General features: G+C 44.1%; 1 protein-coding gene across 2 annotated transcripts in view; it reads right to left on the minus strand.

Moving 5' to 3' along the window:
• Window positions 1-16,671: 16,671 nt before the first annotated feature.
• The window catches only part of DERA (deoxyribose-phosphate aldolase), a 118,994-nt gene continuing 114,238 nt past the window's right edge, over window positions 16,672-21,427 (minus strand). For both annotated transcript variants that reach the window (XM_068277384.1, XM_068277385.1), the window contains exons 7-9: window positions 18,787-18,899; window positions 18,190-18,339; window positions 16,672-17,284 (exon numbers count right to left, since the gene is read on the minus strand). In XM_068277384.1, coding sequence (XP_068133485.1) covers window positions 17,228-17,284; window positions 18,190-18,339; window positions 18,787-18,899 — 320 coding nt within the window. In that variant the 3' untranslated portion in view covers window positions 16,672-17,227. The remainder of the gene's footprint in view (window positions 17,285-18,189; window positions 18,340-18,786; window positions 18,900-21,427) is intronic.

A 21,427-nucleotide genomic window follows, 5' to 3' on the forward strand; every position in this document is an offset into this window, starting at 1 on the left:
GAAACCCCCCCCCCCCCCCCCGGGAGTGGTCGCCCCCACCTCCTCCTGGGGCACCGGAGGTGGGGAAGAGCCCCTTGTCCATGGATTGGACAAGGGCCCTGGGGGGGAGGGGAAGGCTTGGCCGCCCCTACCCCCCGAAACCCCCATACCATGGACCATGCGGGCTGGTATAGCTCAGGGTGCGAAGACCCAGTCGGCCGGGGCTCCGCATTCTGGCTATCCCAGCCTGCATGGGGGACAAGGGGTTACAGAGGATCAGGAGGGGGGACCCCACGTCATTTTTTTCAAAAAATTTCCCACACTCTGAACATATCCCAAAAAAAAAAAAAAATTTCAATTTTTTTTTTTAAAAATAATATTTCCCAGGATCCATATCCTGCAAATTTAGTGTTGCTAGGATTTAAGGGGACTTTGCTATTAACTGCTAAAGTCGGCGGGAATTGTTTCCACGGAAATGTCATTGCGCGATTTAAATAGATACATTTTCCTCTTTGAAGATTTAAAATCGATTTTCTCAAAAACTATAAGGTCTTTTTGAACATTTTTTTTCCTTCGTGTTCCCACTATTCTTCTTAACATTCCCTACACATTTGGTGTTTCTGGCATTTAAAGGGGCTTTGCTATTAACCGCTAAAGTCGGCGGGCGTTTAATTTTCCCATGGTCAGAAGAAGAATATTCAAAATCGATTTTCTCAAAAACTATAAGGTCTTTTTGAAAAAAAAAAATTTCCTCTTGTTCACAATTTCATTCTTAACATTCCCTGCAAATTTGGTGTTTTTAGCTTTTAAGGGGGCTTTGCTATTAAACATTAAAGCCGGCGGGCAGATATTTTCCAAACGGCAGCAAAGCAGGGGTTAAAACGATAAATATCGTTCAGGCAGGACAAAAAAAAAAAAGTTTTAAAACGATAAGTTTAGTTCAAAAGGTCGGCGCCATTTTTTAACCTTTTAAAACGATAAATATCGTTTGATAATGTAAGTGAATGGGGCGCCATTTTTATCTAACGGTGCTGGGCACCATTTTTTACTGACCCGCACAGGCTGTGCAAATGTATTTTAATGTGTAAAATGAATTAAGCATCCAAGGCTAAAATTCGCCTTAGATATTAGCACGGTGGAACTAAAACGGCGCATGAGAGAGAGGCTGAAGCGCTGAAATGGTTGCATAGGCTGGTTGCTAGGCGACCATGTAAGCAAAGCAGTGAAACCTTCCAGAAGCCCCACGCGGCTGGTCAGACAGTACAGCGCAGGTGCAGAGGGGCAGAGCGTGCAAGACCTAGCTGGAGGGAACTGGTTTTAACCAGTTTTCCCTCAGCGCGCAGTTGAGTCAGGGGAGCGCTCTGAGAGACAGAGGAGGCGGCAGAGAACGGGAAAGGAGGCTGAGGGAGGAAGGCCGCAGCAGTCACCCCATAAGTCTAAGAGGGCACCCGGCGGCGACCCAGAGACCACCAGCAGAGCAAGGAGAGCAGCGGCAGCCAGAGACCCGAGGCCAGAGGCAAAGTGTGCAGGCAAGATTTGAGCTGACATGGAGGGAGAGAAACTCTAGCAGTGCAAATAAGTGTGGGCCTTGAAGCCAGTTACAAGCCACAGTGTGTGTGTTCAGAGAAAGGGCTAGTGTTCAGTGGAGGTTTGCTGAAATAGAAAGATAGCTATCCCAAAAGTAGTGAGAAGGCATATCCTGATCAATGTGGTGTGACTTGAGACTGCCTGTTGATGAAGCTTTAGAGAAACAGAGACATTGTGGTGGCGATTCATTTGTTGATGCAAGATGGAGCTAGCAAAGTAAGAGAATCTGCTGCTAACTGTATTAACCTCCTTGGCGGTAACCCCGTACTACGAGGCGACGAAACTCCCGCCACTGCAATGTATAAATGTGTGTAGTGCATTTATACATTACCTGTCCGGTGTCGGCCTCCACCCGGTTTTCGTCCATCTCCAGGTTCCACATACACGCCGGCGGCGATCTAACGTCACAAAGGCGCATAGCGGCTGACGTCAGATGCTATGCGTTGCTAGCGTGTATGCGGCTTACCCGGCGAGCTGCTACAGGACAGGTAATGTATAAATGCACTACACAACATACATTTATATATTTTGGGGGCAGCGGCGAGGCGGACGGCGGCGGCGGCTCAGCCGATTCCCTGATGATTTCATGCTGAAATCAGATGGGAATCGGCCTGTGGTGTATGGGCAGATTCTATTGCAGACAAATTTATCTCTAATTAGATTACATTAGAGATAAATTTGTCTCTTGGTCGAATCTACCCATACTATCGTTCTAATGTATGGGCACCTTTAATTTTCCAACGTCAGATCGATTGAAATCGGCCGCAAATCGATTGATTGGTCAATCGATTTGCGATCAATCGATTTCAATCGGTCGAGTGTATGGGCCCCTTTAATATAAACCTGAGACGGGCAAAGTAAAAGGTTTTATACTTACCGGGGCTTGCTTCAGCCCCATCAGCACCGATGCATCCCGCGCCGTCCTCCCGAGTGCCTCCCTTCGCGTGGTATCGGTTTCCATAATCTGGTTCAGTCCTGGCAGTTGACTCTTCTACGCATGTGTGGCCCCTTCATAAGTTTGCATATATTTGCAGCTGAAAGGCACTCATGGCCTGATAAGTGTGCAGTTCAGTTGTCAGCGAAAAATGGACCTAACAGTGTTGGTATAGAGAGTGCCACAGCCAAGGGCCAGTGGAAGAATGGCTTTTCAAGCATGTTCAGGTTAATATATCAGGTTAATATATCAAACCATGTCAAGGGAAATGCTGTAATTTAGAGAGGTGATACATCAGCCATGCAAGGGACACACTGAGGGAGAGCAATACATCAGCCATACCGGAAAGTTTTCTAGAGTTTTATTAGGCATACACAGTGGCACAGTGAGAATAGGGTAAGTAACAGCTATAAAAAAAAGGCACTCCTGGTGGGGGACTAAGCATCAACAATACAAAAGGCATATTAAAGTGGCATATTAGTTATAGAGTCAGAAGGAAAATGTTACAAACATATGGGGGAGGGGGGTGCACTCTGAAATTGTGGGTAATCAGCCATATAGGTGTAAACTGGTGAACGTCAATACAGTAGGAGCTATATACAATGTACAGAGGATCCTTCACATTGCAAATGAAAAAGGGTCCGAGTCTGTTAGAGCAGAGTTCCCCAACCCTGTCCTCAAGGCCCATCAACAGTACATGCTTTGCAGGAAACCACAAACTTGCACAGGTGGGGTAATTAGTGTTTCAGCAGAGCTGATTAACTACCTGTGTGGATATCCACAAAACATGCACTGTTGGTGGGCCTTGAGGACAGGGTTGGGGAACACTGTGTTAGAGGATTTGGTTTATTGGCCATTAGCAGATCGCTCTTTCCTCTCTCCCAGAGGATCCCTTGCACGGTTTCTTTCTCACACACTGTTTGTGTGAAATATTTATCAGGCGAAAAGCGAGCTTTTCTTCACCTTATATTACAGAGTTGAACGCAGCTTCTCCGACTGGCAATTAGCCAATGTGAGCTCCTGAGTCAGCGCCGGGACACAGAAGACATGAAAGCCTCTTTGTGCTGCTCTTCTGGAAATGCATTATTAAACAAAAGAGTCTCCCTCAATGGTCTGAGTGAGAAAAACAAAGCAGCAGCAATCAAACCCCCCATACCTGATTTTGTGCTGAGTGACCGCCTCCCGATTGCTCACCTGTCACCACTGCCAGATGCCAGTAAATAGCGGAGTTAATGCCCTGTGTGCAATCACAAGAGATCTGTGCTTAGTAACATCAGCCGTTCTGCTCCATATCCCAGTGGGGACGCCTCTCTGCAAAGCCTGAATTATGTACCAACTTATTGGCTGCAAGAAAATATCATCTGTATAAAACCGCAGCATGAAACACATTTGTTTTCTTCTGAACAACCCTCGTTAAGCAGCCAGACATAAAACAGGATCTTCTATTCTGTTTGTTAACTAGGCCCCAAATCTGCTGCTTTCTGGACTGTATAGACACTGGGTAGAACTCACTTCTCTGGTCAGTGCAGTACAAAAGCAGAACAGCCTTCCAGGCCTGCAAGTATGTGAAAAACAGCCCTTAGCTGCAATTGTAATGCAATCGGATTGCAAAATGCACTCAGTGGACCTTAATCATGGCCCCCAACAATAACTCTAAAGCCAGCAATACACTTTTATCACCCTGACCAATCGGTTAACCCAACCACCAATTTCTGTAACCTTTCCCACTTATTTATGTATTTCTATAGCGCTGACATATTATGCAGTGCTGTACAGAGTATATTGTTGTATCACCAATTGTTCCTCAGAGGGGCTCACAATCTAGTCCCTACCAGTCACATGTCTATGTATGTATCGTGTAGTGCATGTATCATAGACAAGTGGCTGGATAGTGTACTGGTTAAGGGCTCTGCCTTTGACATGGGAGACCAGGGTTCGAATCCTGGCTAGGTCAAGTACTTATTCAGTAAGGAGTTCAAGGCAAGACTCCCTAACACTGCAGGGTGGCCTCTTGAGCGCGTCCCAGTGGCTGCAGCTCTTGAGCGCTTTGAGTCCGACAGGAGAAAAGCGCTATACAAATGTTCGGATTATCGGATTATTATAGTCTAGGACCAATTTAGGGGGAAGCCAAACAACTTACTGTATCTGTATGTTTTTGGGATGTGGGACGAAACCAGAGTACCCAGAGGAAACCCATACAGACACAGAGAGAACATACAAACTCCTTGCAGACGTTGACCTGGCTGTGATTCGAACTGGGGACCCAGCGCTGGAAGGCGAGAGCACTACTACGCCACCGTGCTGTCCTAACAGGTAATATGGAGCGCAGTCCACCACCTATATTAATGCTAATTCCTGCAGCCCTAACCTTGGTCTCAATCCACCTCCAACCAATCCCAGCCCACAACATATCAAATATACCTCTACGTATAACCAGAATTCCAGGCTTTACCCTTGGCCTGCTCAGCGATGCCAGATTTACTACATAAAGCTAAAGCGAAACCAAACTAATCCAAGTAAGAGGCAAGCACTGCGATTCAGATTATTTCTCGTACACTTTAGTAGAAAAAAATCACTTGGCACACAGCTGGTTAGGTGGGGGATAGAAGTAGCTCCAATGAGCCTGCAAAAAGATTCACCCATGCATTGGCACCTGATGGTTAGCTCACAGGCCAAGCAGAGAGTAGTGCAGCTAGCTTGAAAACAGTGCAGAGCACAAACTTGGACATAAAGCACACAAAAAGTACGCTGTGCACCTTACTCTTGCATGTTTCTTTTATTCCATCCTTCAGCCAACAGCCAGCGTGAATGACATAGAAAAACAGAACAGTCAAACCTGGATCGATGTGGGTGCCAGGGTGAGCGGGGAAGAGGTGACCAGGGGATAGGTGGACGGCACTACAGCAGTTTCACGCCGTCTGGCGCTTGTTCACGTGCGTGTGTCCAATAACGGGGCAGCGCTGTGCGGCTTCCTACATAGAGTCTTCAAGCCGCGCCCCCAGCGCTGTCCCATTGGTGTAAGTTACGTGGTAAAGGTAAAGGTCGGGGGTGAAGGGGCGGAGACTCGCCGCTCTGCGGCGAGAATCGAGCGTGCAGCTTATATCATCATGCTAGGCTGCGCTATGCAGCCGGGTAAAAGTGACAAGTGCAAACCAAGTAAATACGTGAGATACACACATTACATTTGTGGACACAATTTCATGCCAAAACCATTCGTTTAACCTAAATAACATATTAATCGAACAAAGTGCATATAGTCAAAGTGCTACAGTGCATAATTAAGGGCATACATAGACGCCGGCATTCTGGCTTAGCTGCCTGGGATCCTGAAACATTAAATGTATAAAATTAATCCCTTTATTAGTATACACTTAAAAAAGGGGGAAACAAAGGATACCACCCCATAGACTCACCCCAAGGGGGCTCCCACTTAAAAACAAGATTAGGGGGTAAAGTTGCGTGCAAAGAGATCTAATGGGGCACACTCACATTCTATAGTGTGCCTATACTCCTACAGGGAGTGAAGGTTCCGGACTGCCCACCCCACATACAAATGACCGGAGGCCACCTCATTTTTGTATATTCAAAGAGAGGGGGACAGATCATCCCCTTGACGGGGAGCGCTTAAAGAGCCAGCGCCCTGGATTTAAGCCAGGTGCGTTTTGAATCAGAATCAAGTGACCAGCAGATGTCTAATTGGTCATTGGGAGAGAAAGGGAGGGAAAAGTGGGACCCACGAAGTGGGGGAACACCCATGGATTCCATGCGGGGGCAGGCCCGAATCGTGATGAGCGAGCTGGCACGGTTGTACCTGTGGAAAGAGGGAAAACCGAAGCACCACGGAGTCCCTCGCCAGGCATATCCCCAAGCCCAAGGGCTAATCGCCAGATCCGACCCCTATACGCCAAGGCTTATGCTGGTAGCAACTCTCCCCTTATTAACAAAGAGGGGAGAGGGAATTCTTTAAACTACCAGCTACAGTTATACTTGGCAAAGGTGGTGGGGAGCCTAGTCTACTATTGAGAACTTGGCGGTGCATCTTGCACCTTTTTAAACCCCACTCAAGGTCGTGATCGGGCGACTTGTCCACATTGGGTATATTCCATGTGTCGATAGGAAGAAGTACTGGGAAAGAGAGGTGACCAGAGGAGGCCCAGAGGGGTGAGAGGGAAACAATTTGCCCCAACCACCAAGTAGAAGGGATTAGGTATTTAAGGAACAGTAAAGTGTGGATAGGGGGAGGGGCCAAGAGGGGTCCGATAGAGCCCTTCAGGGGTCCAGAAAACAAGATAGCTCCAATCTATCATTCAGGCCTAGTGGCCCCATGGCCTCTGCACGTAAGATGACCCGCGATTCCCGTCTAGTCATTTCTCGATCACGGTCACCTCCCCTACCTGATGGGGCAACGTGCAGAAGGCCTGCAAATTTCAAACATCTAGCCTTGCCCCCGTGAGCCTCCCTTACATGTTCGATCAGTCTCGGGCTGCCTTTGCCCGACTTGATCGACTTAAAATGTTCCCTTACTCTCTCCTTTAAGGGGCGGGTAGTTTTGCCCACATAATAAAAGAGACAAGGACAAAAGATAACGTATGAAACAAATTTGGTTTGACATGTAATAAAGGCTCTCACCTCCCACTGTAGGCTGCCCAACCGATAGTTTGTGCCCTCCCACATGTTCCTACAAAAACTACAATTACCGCACCTATGGTTCCCTCTAGGGCGCCTACTCGAAAGCCAATTTTGAACGGGAGGTGAGCGATACTCGCTCCGGGTCAGGGTATCTCCCAGGGTCGGGGCTCTCCTATAAGCTACTCTGGGGGGGTCCGGAAATACTTTTTGAAGGGTAGGGTCTCTTGCTATTATTCCCCAGTTCTTCTTGATGATCTGAGTTAAGTTTTTGGACATCGGGGTGTAATCAAAAGTGAAGGTGAAAGTTCCCCTCTCTCGATTTCCGGGGCCTCTGATAAGGAGGGAGCTCCTATCTGCCTTTCTTGCCCTATCCTGGGCTGCCTCAAGGGAGCGTCTGTCATACTTTCTTGCCTCCAATCGCGCAGTCAACTCCTGTGCCTGTTGCTCAAAAGTGTCCAGACTAGAATTATTCCGTCTTAATCGTAGATATTGGCCGTATGGCAGAGAGGTTTTGACATGTTTAGGATGGAAACTATTCCTGTGTAGCAGGGAGTTGACGGCCGTGGTTTTCCTGAAGCCCTCACATACCAAGTTGTCACCGTTCGGCCTTATTTTGAGGTCTAGAAAGCTGATGGAGGCCTCATCTATTTCTGATGTGAAACGCATATTCACCCGATTATCGTTAAGATAACACATGAAGGCCTCAAAATCCTCCCTACCTCCCTGCCACACGATCAGCACATCATCCACATACCGAGCCCATTTCTTGATGTTACACCTATAGGGATTGTTGGGGCCCCATACGTAATCCTCCTCCCATGCTCCCAGGAAGAGGCCAGCATAGGTACATGCCACGGAGGTCCCCATGGCCGTCCCAGATGTCTGGTGGTACCACCTACCATCGAACAGGAAGGCATTGTGTGTTAAGATGAACCTCAGGCAATCACAGACGAAGTCTTTGTACCCTTCATCCTTATTTGTCCTGTCCAGGAACCTCCGAACCGCTCTTAGTCCCTCCTCGTGGGGTATCCTGCTATACAGGCTTTCCACATCAATGGTAGCTAGTCTGCAATCAGGTTCCCATGTGGTACTTTCGACCCAATTGATCGTATCGAGTGTATCAGCCAAATAGGCCGGAACTCCCACGAGTAAGGGACGTAGCAGATGGTCAAGGAACCTGGACAGGCGCTCCGTTAGGGAGCCACACCCTGAGACGATAGGTCTACCTGGGGGGCTCTCCGCGGACTTGTGCAATTTTGGGAGGTGATACCACACAGGGTACCGGGGGGACATGGGGAGCAGATCGACTGCCAATCTCTGCGACATGTACCCACTCTCAACTCCTCGCCTCAACAAAGTGCGAAGAGCTGACTGGTACCTGTACGTTGGGTTGCTCCCCAACTTCTAATAGAATTCGGTGTTATCTAGTTGCCTGTGGGCCTCCTTTGTATAAAATTCGCTCGACATGATCACCACATTCCCCCCTTTTATCCACCTGTTTGATCACCAGGTCGCGATGCTGTTTAAACCATTTGATGGCAGCCTTGTCAGTTTTGGACAAATTGTCCGGGGCTCGACTATAGCATATTGCTTTCATATCCATAGCGACCTGGTGAAGAAACTGGTCAATTGGGGAACCAGGGGGGATGGGTATAGGTCGAGTCGACCTGCAAGCTCGAAATGCCCCAGGGTCACCTAAGGGCAGGGCCTGTAGGGATGCGTGGGTCTCCTCCATGTCACAAGGGCCTCCCTCCTCCCACAGCTCCTCCAGTATCCGGAGTGCCTCCATTTCGGCGATGTCCCAATTCACTCCAGGACTAAAGCCCAGGGTAGACAAGGGACCTGCAGCCGAGGTTGAGCCTCCATCACTCTGTCCTTGGAGCCCCTCCTCCCCCTCCCCACCCCGATATATCTGGTTTATCATCATTTTTCTGGTAGTCTTATAGAGATCAATGAAGAAGTCTACATAATCAAATTTCTGTGTGGGTGAGAACCCCAACCCTTTCTTCAGCAATGAGAAACAGTGGTCAGGGATAATTTGGTTGGTCAAATTGACCACCTGAAGTTCCCCCTCCACTTGTGGCTGATCCCTCCGCCCAAGTCCTGTCTCTACTCTTTCGTTCTCCTTCTCTTGGTGCTGCTGTTGCCATAGTGGGTCTTGGTTGCTATCGGAGAGTCCCAGGTTACATTTCTCCCAGTGTCTATTTCTTCCTCCTCGGCGGATTCTCCGCCTAAAGGGATGGAGGCACATGGTGCTGCAGGGGTCGGTTTTGCCTTTGGGTCCGGTTTGGCACCTCGCTTCTTTTTCTTTTCCTTGGGCTGCCTCGGTTTCGGCCTACCCTCAGGTCTTTGGTCCTCCTCTGTGTCCGAGCCCGAATCTGTGGTCCAGTAACCCCTTCCCTTCTTGGGTCTGGTCCCTTTGTTTGGGTTACCTCCCTGGCCCCAGTAAAAAATCCTTCCCTTTCTGAAGTCGTCCTGATCCCGATGGAATTTCTTGAGCTTCCTGGTTTTCAGCTCATTTTGGATTGGTAAGATCTTTTTCTCTATTATTGATATAATAGCTGAAAAATTCTCTTCTGAGGCTACTTCTTGTAGCTGTTCCCTTGTGGTTTGAAGCTCCCCAGAAACCTTATTGTGTTCCTCAATCGTGCGCTCCCTGACAATATCCTGCAGCGTCCTGCAATAGTTCAAATGCGCAGTTTCCCACCTCTCCACAAACTTTTTGTCGTCTTGATATTCTGATGGTTCCTTGTATGACCTGAAGCCACGTGCTATGTAGCCTTCCTCTTTGTACTTGTTTAGGGTGGTAGCAGTCCACAGCGCTGCCCCGTTATTGGACACACGCACGTGAACAAGCGTGAAACGGCTGTAGTGCCGTCCACCTATCCCCTGGTCACCTCTTCCCCGCTCACCCTGGCACCCACATCAATCCAGGTTTGACTGTTCTGTTTTTCTATGTCATTCACGCTGGCTGTTGGCTGAAGGATGGAATAAAAGAAACATGCAAGAGTAAGGTGCACAGCGTACTTTTTGTGTGCCTCAGATTATTTCTCTCCACCAGATTATTATAGGCTAGCAAGAATAATATCCTTTTTCTGTATTCATATATAAATGTGAACTTTAGAGAAACTAGGACTGAGAAAATATACCGACATAACAAGCAGAGCTGGGAGTTCACATCATGGTGGGTAGAAAGGAAGATCATCACATTTCTCTTTCTGCCCCATCTATGGTCATGCATTTTATACACACATTCCATTCACCTAGCTTGTAGTTTTACTTGTCAGGCATGTTTCAAAAGTTCTGAATCCTCGGGTAACTGTTGTGTGAATGTAATAGCCACTAATATGCAGTGCAATCCAAAATGTAAAATGAATGTAATTCTGCATAAATAGACTCCATCTGTATTCAATTAAAAAAGAACCTGCAGGGAAAAGTAGCTGGCAACACATCCAGTAACAATTAGTGGACAGGAGAGTGTTGCATTGTCAGTGGCTGCTATGTAATTTCATCTTTACTGTAGCACAGACTCTTCCAAACTCATTAATTTTATCCATCCTCCTGCACCCAAAATTCTAGCTCTGCAGCTGCAAGTAAAGCTGATGATTACAGGAGCCGTGTGGTGCACACTGCTGACAATCAGCTCTCAGGATGAAAACAATGTAAAAAGGAGGGAGGGAATTCTCCACATTATGGACCAGGTCAGCAGTCACTATTTTCTAAGACTATTATTATGGCACCTGTGCGGTATTGTAAGAGATTGCGTAAACTGGTTTCCCAGTACCAGCAAACTCATCCTGCCCCTCTCACTTTCAATGATCATTACCATCTTGCCCCTTTACATGACTGTCAGTATCCGCATTATGACCTCTTACTGCATATCATCATCCTGTTTCTCTTACTTCTCATAATCCATATCCTGCTTTTCCAGTTCATATAATCATCAACATCATCCTGTCCCCTCAATATCCATGATGATCCACTTCCCTTCACCATCCTTATTCTGAACCTCTCGCACACCATCATTCCTCTTTCACTTCTAATCAGTCTGCGTCCTGCCCCTCTCACACATCATCATGCTCATCTTGCCCCTCACATATCATAGGTTTGCACTGCAAGAGCTTTTTAAGCGCTAGTCATTTAAAAAGCTCTTGCTAAGGCAGTGCTATGGATGATTTGTATAAAATCACATCGCTCAAGTGGGATCACACCCATATTTTAAAATCATAAGCACTTTGAAGAAGTTCTTGCAGTCTGAACCAGCCCCTACTCATCAACCTCATCCTCTCACTTCCACCAGTCCAGTGTCTATCCCTCTTACTCATACTACCATAATCCTCATCCTGCCTAACATAATCCTCATACTACTGACAAGTAAAATGCAAGTCCAAGCTGCATAAAATTAACATAACATTTGATTACAAAACAAATTCTAATTACCACGCATCTTGTCCTCAAAAATAATATAAATAATAATATATATCAATTGATCATCGATCACGCTGATTGCATTGGAGCTTGTGGTGTGTAGGGAATGAGGGTGAGATTTTGTGAGGTGTGATTGCTGAATGTGGTTGGATGCCGGCCCTGAAGTACGTAACTGTTACAATTAAGCTGATGATTCTAATTGAATTTATATGTTTATATATAACTATTAAAGGTTTATTTATCATATTGAAGGCGCAGGAGATTCATTTTATTAACATAACATTTGTATTAGCTCAAAACCATTAATATCTTAACATTTTTTATTTAACCGTTTCTGCTGCTGGAACCTGAGCTTCACGTCCGCAGTGGCAGCTGTTACAGCCGCAGGTACGCGATAGTCAAACACCTGCAGTTTGGGGGGTACGTGTGCGATCCTGCGAGCAGAAGCCCGCAATGTTCCCAGCAACAGGGGGGATTGGCGGCAGGGGACAAAAGTTCCCTGAGCCAATCTGTACATGTTCGCCGAAAATGATCACTGTTTTTGTTCAAAAACAGCGATCATTCTCAATTGGTGCCGCCACACTGCTTCCCACTCGCTCGTTTGCGCCGATCGTTAGATTAATGAGTGGGAACATTGTTCCCATTCATTCATCTCCCTTCTAGGCCACCATGATCGCAGGCATGAATGGATGCCTGCGTCACTTCCCTAGTTACAGTGTAACGCATTATTTCCTATGTAACATACTTATTGTACGCTTATAGGAAGTAATGCACGAGGACATTTTGTGACCAAATTGTAAAATTACACCTACTGACTTTAGGGATTAAAATGTTTTAATATGTAGATCAAGAGGTTATATTAAATGATGGGCTAGAAATTAGTGATGGATGTAAAGGTGAAAAAAATGCACCTTTATTTCCAAATAAAATATTGTCACCATACATTGGACTAGGGATATAATTTTAACGTTGCAATAACCGGGACAAATAAAATGTGTGCATTTTAAATTACGATAGCACGTATTATTTTAAAACTGTAATGGGCGAAAACTGAGAAATAATGTTTTTCAATGTTTTCCCCTTATTATTACCGTTAAAGAGAATCTGTACTATAAAATTCTTACAATAAAAAGCATACCATTCTATTCATTATGTTCTCCTGGGCCCCTCTTTGCAGTTTCTGCCACTCCCTGCTGAGATCCTGGCTTGTAATTGCCAGTTTTAGGCAGTATTTAACAAAAAACATGGCTGCTAACCAGCATGTGACAGGCTCAGAGAAGCTCAGTCTGTGACTTATACAGAGCCTGCAGGGGGCGTGGAGAGGGTGTGCATAACTTCTATCCTATCACAGCATAGCAGCACATTCCTGCCTAAGCCGACAAAGGAAAGAAGATTAGATTAGATAACAGAGATAATACAGCCACTGTGCAACTAGGAAAGGCTGCAGTAAGACAGACCACATTAGAACAGGTATAGGAACTTATAGGATAGAAGAAATAAGGCTGAAAATGTTGTTATAGAGTATCTTTAAAATGCATTTAAAACAATTCTCAGCATAATGTAGCACCCAAAGAAAGCCTAATTGGTGGCGAAAAAAAAAACAAGGTATAGATAATTTTGTTGTGATAAGTAGTGATAAAGTTATTGGGGAATGTAAGGGAGGATCACTGAAATATGAAAATTCCTCTTGTTCATAAGGTGAAAAATACCCGCGTGCTAAAATGGTTAAAACACAATAATATTGTGGATTTGTGTTTTACAACGAATGTGAAATTAGTAAAAATAAATAAAATATATTTCTTACTATCCTGAGTAGTTTAACTCAGGGGCCAGGAACAGTTTTGGCTGAGCCATGAACGCCACATATTTGAAAATGTAATTCTGTGAGAGTCATTCAATATGTTTCAAACTGGGACAGTGCACATGCGCAGCAGTGGGCTCATGCCCCTGTTGCCATGGTGATGTGTATACAGTTGATCCGTTTTTTTGTTTTTTTGATCAATTGCAAAAAAAATTTTTATCTGCAATTTGTTATTTGTATTTGCACAATCGCACCGCAAAAATGCATAGAAAAGGGGCTTTTGTGGTGCGTCTTACAAAGCGAAAAATACAGTAGGGGGTAAAGGGTATTATTATTATTATTTAGTATTTATATAGCGCCGACATATTACGCAGCGCTGTACAGTGTATATATATATATATATATATATATATATCTTGTCACTAACTGTCCCTCAAAGGAGCTCACAATCTAATCCCTACCATTGCCATATGTCTATATTATGTGGTGTAAGTACTGTAGTCTAGGGCCAATTTTTAGAGGGAATCAATTAACTTATCCGTATGTTTTTGGAATGTGGGAGGAAACCGGAGTGCCCGGAGGAAACCCACGCAGACACAGAGAGAACATACAAACTCTTTGCAGATAGTGCCCTGTCTGGGATTCGAACCGGGGACCCAGCGCTGCAAGGCGAGAGAGCTAACCACTACGCCACCGTGCTGCCCTACAGAGATGGCACAGCGTTCCGACTTATAGCGGACCCAAACCAAACATTTTTTTAATTCAAAATATTTAGTTGCACCACTCTGACACATACAAAGATAAATAAACACTCCTTCAAGCCTATGAGCATTTCAGTGCATGCTTTTCACCCCTCTCTTTTTATAACTAGGGTGATACTGGTGGCAGCCATTAGCAATTCCTCCTTTGCTGGACACCACCTACTCCTCCCGTTTGCCGGATTAATTTGCCGGCAATATGAAAGGAAGGGGAGGGGTTTCTCCAATAAATGTAAAATATTTTTGTCATCATGCAGCTGAAAAAAGGCTTCTATTTATTATTATAATTCAGAAAATAGATTTTATTTCTGAAATCTTGTATTTTTAGTTTGGGTCCACTTTAAGAGCGGATTCAGATTAAGAACAAACTTAAAGTCCCTAACTCGTTTGTTAACTGGGGACTACCTGTATTTTAAATGTTGTAATAACCAGAAAAAATGGGCAAATAAAATGTGTTGATTTTATACACAGCAGCACATTTATTTTAAAACTATAATGGCCGAAAATGAGAAATGTATTTTTTCCCTTTTTCTTATTCCTGTTAAAATGCATTTAGAATAAAATAATTCTTAGCATAACATACCACCCAAAGAAATCCTAATTAGTGGTGGGAAAAAAAATAGATTGTTTCATTGTGATAAAGTAATTGGCGAATGAATGGGAGGAGCACTAAAAGGTGAAAATTGCTCTGGTCCTTAAAGTGGATCCAAGATAAACTTTTACTTATTGCATAATGGTGTTCCTTTCGGGTCTATATGAAAAGGGCGCCGGTAAAAAAGGGAGCCTGGTGGAGCCCATATATACCAACTTCGGCTACAAAAAAGGCGCCTGGTGTAGCCCATATAAACTTCGGCTACAAAAAGGGCGCCTGGTGTAGCCCATATAAAAACTTCGGCTACAAAAAAACTCCGGGATGTGTAAATTACTATTCCCCCTCCAGGCCGCCATGGATAGTGGGGGAATGAAATAATTCGGCTTCCAGCATTTGTAGCCCATATAAAAACATAGGCTACAAAAAATGCAATAATATGGACTACAAAGGGGCGCCCTACTGTAACCGAAAACCTTGCAGCCGAAAAAATATGGGCTTCAAAGGGGCGCCTTACTGTAGCCGAAAACCTTGTAGCCGAAAAAATATGGGCTACAAAGGGGAGCCCGCTTGTAGCCTATATCAAAACTCGGGCGCCCTTTTCTACACCTTGTAGCCCATATTTCTAGAAATAACATTGATGTCTATGGCGGCGCCCTTTTCATACAGGCAGCTCGGGCGCCCTTTTCAACCGATACCGTTCCTTTCATATAGTTTATAGGGCATTCCTCAAGCCAAATACTTTTTTTTTGTTTTAATACTCTAATTCCCTATAAACTAAACAAGCCTCGCCCACAGCTTCTCCAGAGAGTCTTGGCACTCTGAGCCTTAGTAGCAAGGGCTTATGGGAGCTCAGTCTGGGCAGGAGGAGGTTACTAGACAGAGATTTCAGAGGCAGAGGGGGAGAAGGAGGAGGAGAGGGGAGTGAAGCTTTCACAGGCTCAGGGCTGGAGATACAGATCAGCTTTCCTGTGTGTAATGTGACAAACAGAACATGGCCGATCTCATTGTATCACAGGAATAAATAATCATAAACTGTTGAAGTGGTTTGCAGCTAGATTTGCTGTGTATACTATCTAAACTTTAGATAAGATATATAGACAAGTTACTCGTTTAAGTTAGTTTTTCATCTCGGATCCGCTTTAAGAGGAAAAACGCCTCAGTAGTTAAGTGGTTAATTAGTTTTCCTCTACCCTCCATTTCCCCTCATCTCTCCTTCCTAACACCCTTCTGCAACCTCATGAGTAGGGATGATCAATGAGATGCAAATTTGAGTTTATGCAAATATATGCAGCTTGGAAATGGACCAATCAGTTTACACCTCGGTGGGACTTGATTGGTCCATTTTCAAGCTGCACATTTGCATAAAAATTTGCATACATTTGCATAAACTCTGAACTCACAAATGGCTTTTTGTTATCTTACCGACAGCTCAAGACTGGAGATAGAATACCGAACATTCATGAGGTATTTACCTCACAAGTTGGTAATTTCCCACAGTAGTCAGTAAGTTTAGTTTGCAATGCTTTAACAGTCTTCGTGGGTTGACATTTGACAAAAAGCTCGGTAAAATCAGTTTTCTGCTTTATCGCATGCAGTAATGCTTTGTGAATTGTGCCCATTAGGATCCAGGAGCTCTATAATGAAGGTCACATATGGAGTGGCGCAGTCCTGGTCATAGTGGAGTATTCCATAGGTAGCATCCATCATCTTCAGTTGGGGTGGCACCAGGAATTGACAACTATACTTATCACAAAAACGCATGTATTGTACACACACACACACACACACACACACACACACACACACACACACACACACACACACACACACACACACACACACACTGGGCACAACATGTATGATCTCATCCATGAGGAAATGCTGGTTATTTCATGGAGGAAATCAGTGGATGAATGAACTTGGGTTTTGAAAATCAGTAATCAGCCATATTAAGACACGTGGATTTGGGAGAAGTGATTTAATGATCAGAAACATTTAGATTATAACAACTTTAAGTGCTAAATGCTCATTATAAAATACAAATTAAACAGATGTTCCTCTCCCCATCACAAGTCACATTACCCCACCAACATTATTGAAACCTCACTTTCTTGTAGGCAGCACTGTGGGACACTATAGCTCAGGAATGATGGGAATGGCCACTGTCCAGGCCTCCAGTGATAAGAAATTCACAGCCAAAGAAACACCCCCAAGCTTCAGGAAACTTCAACCACTAGAAGCATCACAGATTGATGTTCAACCTTTTTTTGCCAAAGGAGGAGACACAATGCTAGCCCTTGCTCTAAGTGGAGACAAGGCTTACTGGTCCCAGGTGTTGTATCTCATATTAAAGCAGTGAGGAATGGAGAGAGACAACATGAGAGGGTGCTACTGCCTCTTGTAAATACAACAGCAATAGGATAGAGAGTCCAATCTGTGTCCTGAGATTAACATTTCCTTTGAGGTAAAAGATTTGTCATCTTAAAAAGAAGTCTCATTTCTGGCTGCAACTCGACCCATCACGCCATGGGAAGGTCATGGTACGCTGCATACCGGCCAGTCACATGATGGTAGATCTGCCCCAGAAGTCAGAAGAAACAGGTTATCAAATGTATATATATATATATATATATATATATAAAAAATAAAGATAGAGAGACATGTACACTTTAGTCCAATCGAATTGCAAATGGTGTCATAGCTGTACTCAAGTAAAAAGTATGCTGGGAGAGCTCAGTCTCGATTCTTTTCTGATGGCATTCTGTTTCACTGATTTAACTATTGGGGAAACAGGAAATGCTTTGCAGAATAATGTACAACAGAGGAAGCTTTTGGAGCTCCTGTTTGCTACATATGGTGACTCTAAAATATTCTTAGTTCAAAGAGTTAAAAGGGTTAAGATACTTTGAACAAGTTTATGTAACAGGAAAACATACTTTTACAACCTGGTTAAATTAAATTCAGCCTACTGACTTTTAAACTTTACCCAAAAAAATGCAGAAATGTAAAAAACTTTTTTAGTCCATTTTAAAATGCTCTCCTGCATTTGAGCATGTGACAAATGGGGAGGAGGAATTACGCATTCTCCAGCAGGCAGATTACACTTAAATATCAAACTTATTTTGAGTTATTTGCTTGGTGGGGGCTTTAAATGCATCTTATTGATGAGGTTTGAAAATATCTCCTTGGAGAATACTCAGGAGAAAAGTGAATAGGATATGGCCCATTATGCTCTAATGAGACGGTCTGTGGAAAACAAACAGCACAACAAAGATTGGAGTGGGGAGGTGGCAGAGCAGTTCCTGAAATCCCCCCATATCACTTCTTTGCATCATTTTCATTTTTTACCTTCATTTGTCTTCATAAATTACACCTGGGAAGGCCCATGTTGTAGAAAAACTTGTTTACCATGCATCTCGATTTGTGCTGTAATTTCAATGAAAAGACTAAATATGCAAATAATGTTTCTGCTGAGACTGACCTGTCTCTCAATATCAGCCAGCAATGTGCTTGCTCCAATACGAAAAAGGTCTGGTGTCAGCCAATCATCTCCAAGCTCCTCCTTCATCAAAGAAAGCCACACTAAAACCTCCTTGGCACTGCGTATTCCACCAGCCGGTTTAAACCCCACCTAAGAGGGGAAAAAAAAGAAAATCTATTATCAGCACATCAGACTGCCAGTCACATTAAGACCACACCAAACTGCCAGTCACAAGAAGCCCTCATTTATGTGTCACAAACGCCAACTCTACACATCTAGGATAGGGTGTACACCTAGCATCCTGAAGGTAGAACCAAATACTGTGCAAAAAAAACCTCTTCCCTGAAGAATATGCAAAGTGTAACCATAGTGATCTTTTAAACCTGAAAGTGAATACCTGTCACAAATGGCATCTTTGTTATCATAAATATATAGACATGAGCATTTGCCTAACCATGAACAGTATTGTCACACCAGTGTGAACTGGGGGGATAAGCGTGGTCCAGTGTAATGGGGTGAAGTAAACTTTCTTGATGACAAAATAGATTGCTCTACCCCCCCCCCCCCCCCACACACACACACACACAGTGGATTTACCTTAACACCTGTTTTCCAGTAATAATCCCGGATTGCTCGAACCATTACTAAAGCAACGGGGTAAGTGGCATTCACAGATTCTTTCCCTGTAGAAGTTTTGATGAAGTCAGAACCTGCAATAAAGACACAGACAATTCATTACCATGGTATTACAAGACACCTGTATCCAAAGAATATTAAAGTTCCTTTAACTGGACACCTTTTTGTGTCCTAAAAAGAGTTTTTATTACTTCTGCAGAGTGACGTTAACCACGTCAGATTTTCCTCAGCTGAAACAGTAATCCCTGATAATTTCAGAAAAAAATTCTAGCATGTACAGGTGTGCCACTTACATGCTTGAGTCGGTGACTAGCACATATGGCTGTCCATGCACGCACTTGTATGAGGAGAGTTGCGTAATGATATTCGCTTCAAACACGACCCCACATCATCCTCATGTCTAAAGGAGCGAGCTCTATGCACGTGTGCTGGCCTTTGTGAGGGCACAAACATGCGTGTGCGATTATGTGCCAAAAGGCCAATTTCACCTGAGGAGAGCAACTAGCAAATTGCTGTAGTACTGCAGCTAGGGTATGTTTCTGTGACTTGACCTGTTGCCTGATGTGGATCCTAACTTGTCTGAGAATACAATCTGTTGCCAACGTCTGCACTGTCCAACAATTCACTCTTATCAACCCTGGCTTGTCTACGAACCCCATTTGTCTGAACCCTCTGCTTTGTCCGATTAGCTTTTTTATACTACTACACTCACTGTTAGTAACTCTTAGCTTGCTGCATTTAACACATACCTCTCTGATCCCATAAAATGGAAGTTAACTCGTGCTACTGCTGCTGTTGTCCTGAATACTGCTGCTGCCATTTCTCCTACTGATTATTCACCAGCCTGCCAACTGGTCTTTCCTCTCCACACTCCCATCAGCCACTGGGGTGGCCTGTTTCTGGAATACAGTGCAGGACCCTCTGCCACTCTTTGCCATGCGCCCCTAGTTCCAGGCTCAGGGTTACAGGCAGTGACCTGCAAGAGAAGTTGTCCTCACCATACCAGTCTTCAAAGATTCAGGTACACGTCGTTTGGCAACCTGATAAGGTGTCTGCTAATGTCTATCAATCTGGCAGGATGGATCACTCCTGTCTCATGTCTACTGGCCTGCAGGAACCTCCTTTGAAGTTCACACAGCGGGGTGATGTTCGTCTTATCACGCTACACTCGACAGAACAGAGGACACTGATCTGTACAGCATTGGTAAGCAAACTGCTGCCTAGAACTCTTACCGACATATGTTTTAGGGGACAAGGTATTTAGCTCCACTTCCTCAATTCTAACAGGTGAAGGACATTTCTAGACATATTTTAAGTAGAGGTAATTAATTTACTTTAGACAACAATCTAGCTAATTGATGCTATTGTGTAAAAGTTAATTATTTAAGTGCCAGGCTGAAAGTGATTACTGATACCAAGATATCTAGGAAAATATAACTAGCATTATATTTTGGTGACAAATGTACACACAAGATGGATTGTTCCAGTTTTGTCTAAATGATCTTTCACAAAAAAGTTTCCATCTTTGTCAAAAACGAGCACCTAACCATCCTTAAAGGAAACCAGAAGCCAAAAGGCTCTGGTAAAATGAAACCTGCACTGGATAGGGAGAGAAAATTAGATGCCTACTGCTTCTGTCATTCCCCGCCATCAGCCGCCGGTCTTCTCCTATTCCTCCCAGTGTCCTGGCGACTTGGCTGACCTTTAACCTGTATTATCTTCACTTCTTCCCGGCGCATAATGACGGGCAGAAGTACGCATACTCCCCGCCTCCTCAGTCCTAGCGTCTGTGCTCCACTTAAAATAAAGCGTCAGATGCTAGTCTGACGCTAAGAGAGTACTTCTCATTATACAGTATGAGGCCAATCGACCCCCATAACTCAGAACATAGGTGATACAAATTACCCCTTGCCCACTGGCACAAAGAGGAAATCAATCATCACTTGTCACCCACTACAAACACCACTCCTCACTCCAATCCCTTTTTTAACACTAGGTATACAAAGGAAACCAATGAGTTATCACCTGGTAAACACAGGAAACAAATCAACAAATGTATAAACCATACAACCAATATCTAGATATTTTTTCTTTGTAGCGCAAAAAAATCCATGGTGCTGTACATAGTACAAAACTGGACAATAGTGGGGGGCATAGATACAGGAGTACTTCAACACATTGGGCATGATTCACAAAGCTTTTTCACCTGTTTTCCTCTGTTTTCACCTTATCCATGTTACTTTTTAAGCTCCCAAAGAGCAAAAATATAATAAAATTAAGGTAAGAAAAGTAATATTGAAATTAAGTTAATCAGGAACAACTTACTTTGAGTGATTATTTTGCTTGTAAATGTACTAAAAGGTTATTTTTATCAATTAGGTGATAAATAAATCATTTATGAGAAGTTTTGTGAACAGAGCCCATTGTAGAATCGGGACAACCAGCAACACGAATTACAACTGATATGTAGTTTGAGAATTATCAATACTGGTACATTTGATAAAATACAAAAGAAATCCCTTGCAAGCTTACAATCTAGAGGGTAGTGCGTGGAGACAAATGTTTAGCAGATAAGGCAGTGAACTTCCAATTCTAGCTATAA

The sequence above is a fragment of the Hyperolius riggenbachi genome, chromosome 3 (assembly GCF_040937935.1).
Source record: "Hyperolius riggenbachi isolate aHypRig1 chromosome 3, aHypRig1.pri, whole genome shotgun sequence".
NCBI classification, from domain to species: Eukaryota; Metazoa; Chordata; class Amphibia; order Anura; family Hyperoliidae; genus Hyperolius; species Hyperolius riggenbachi.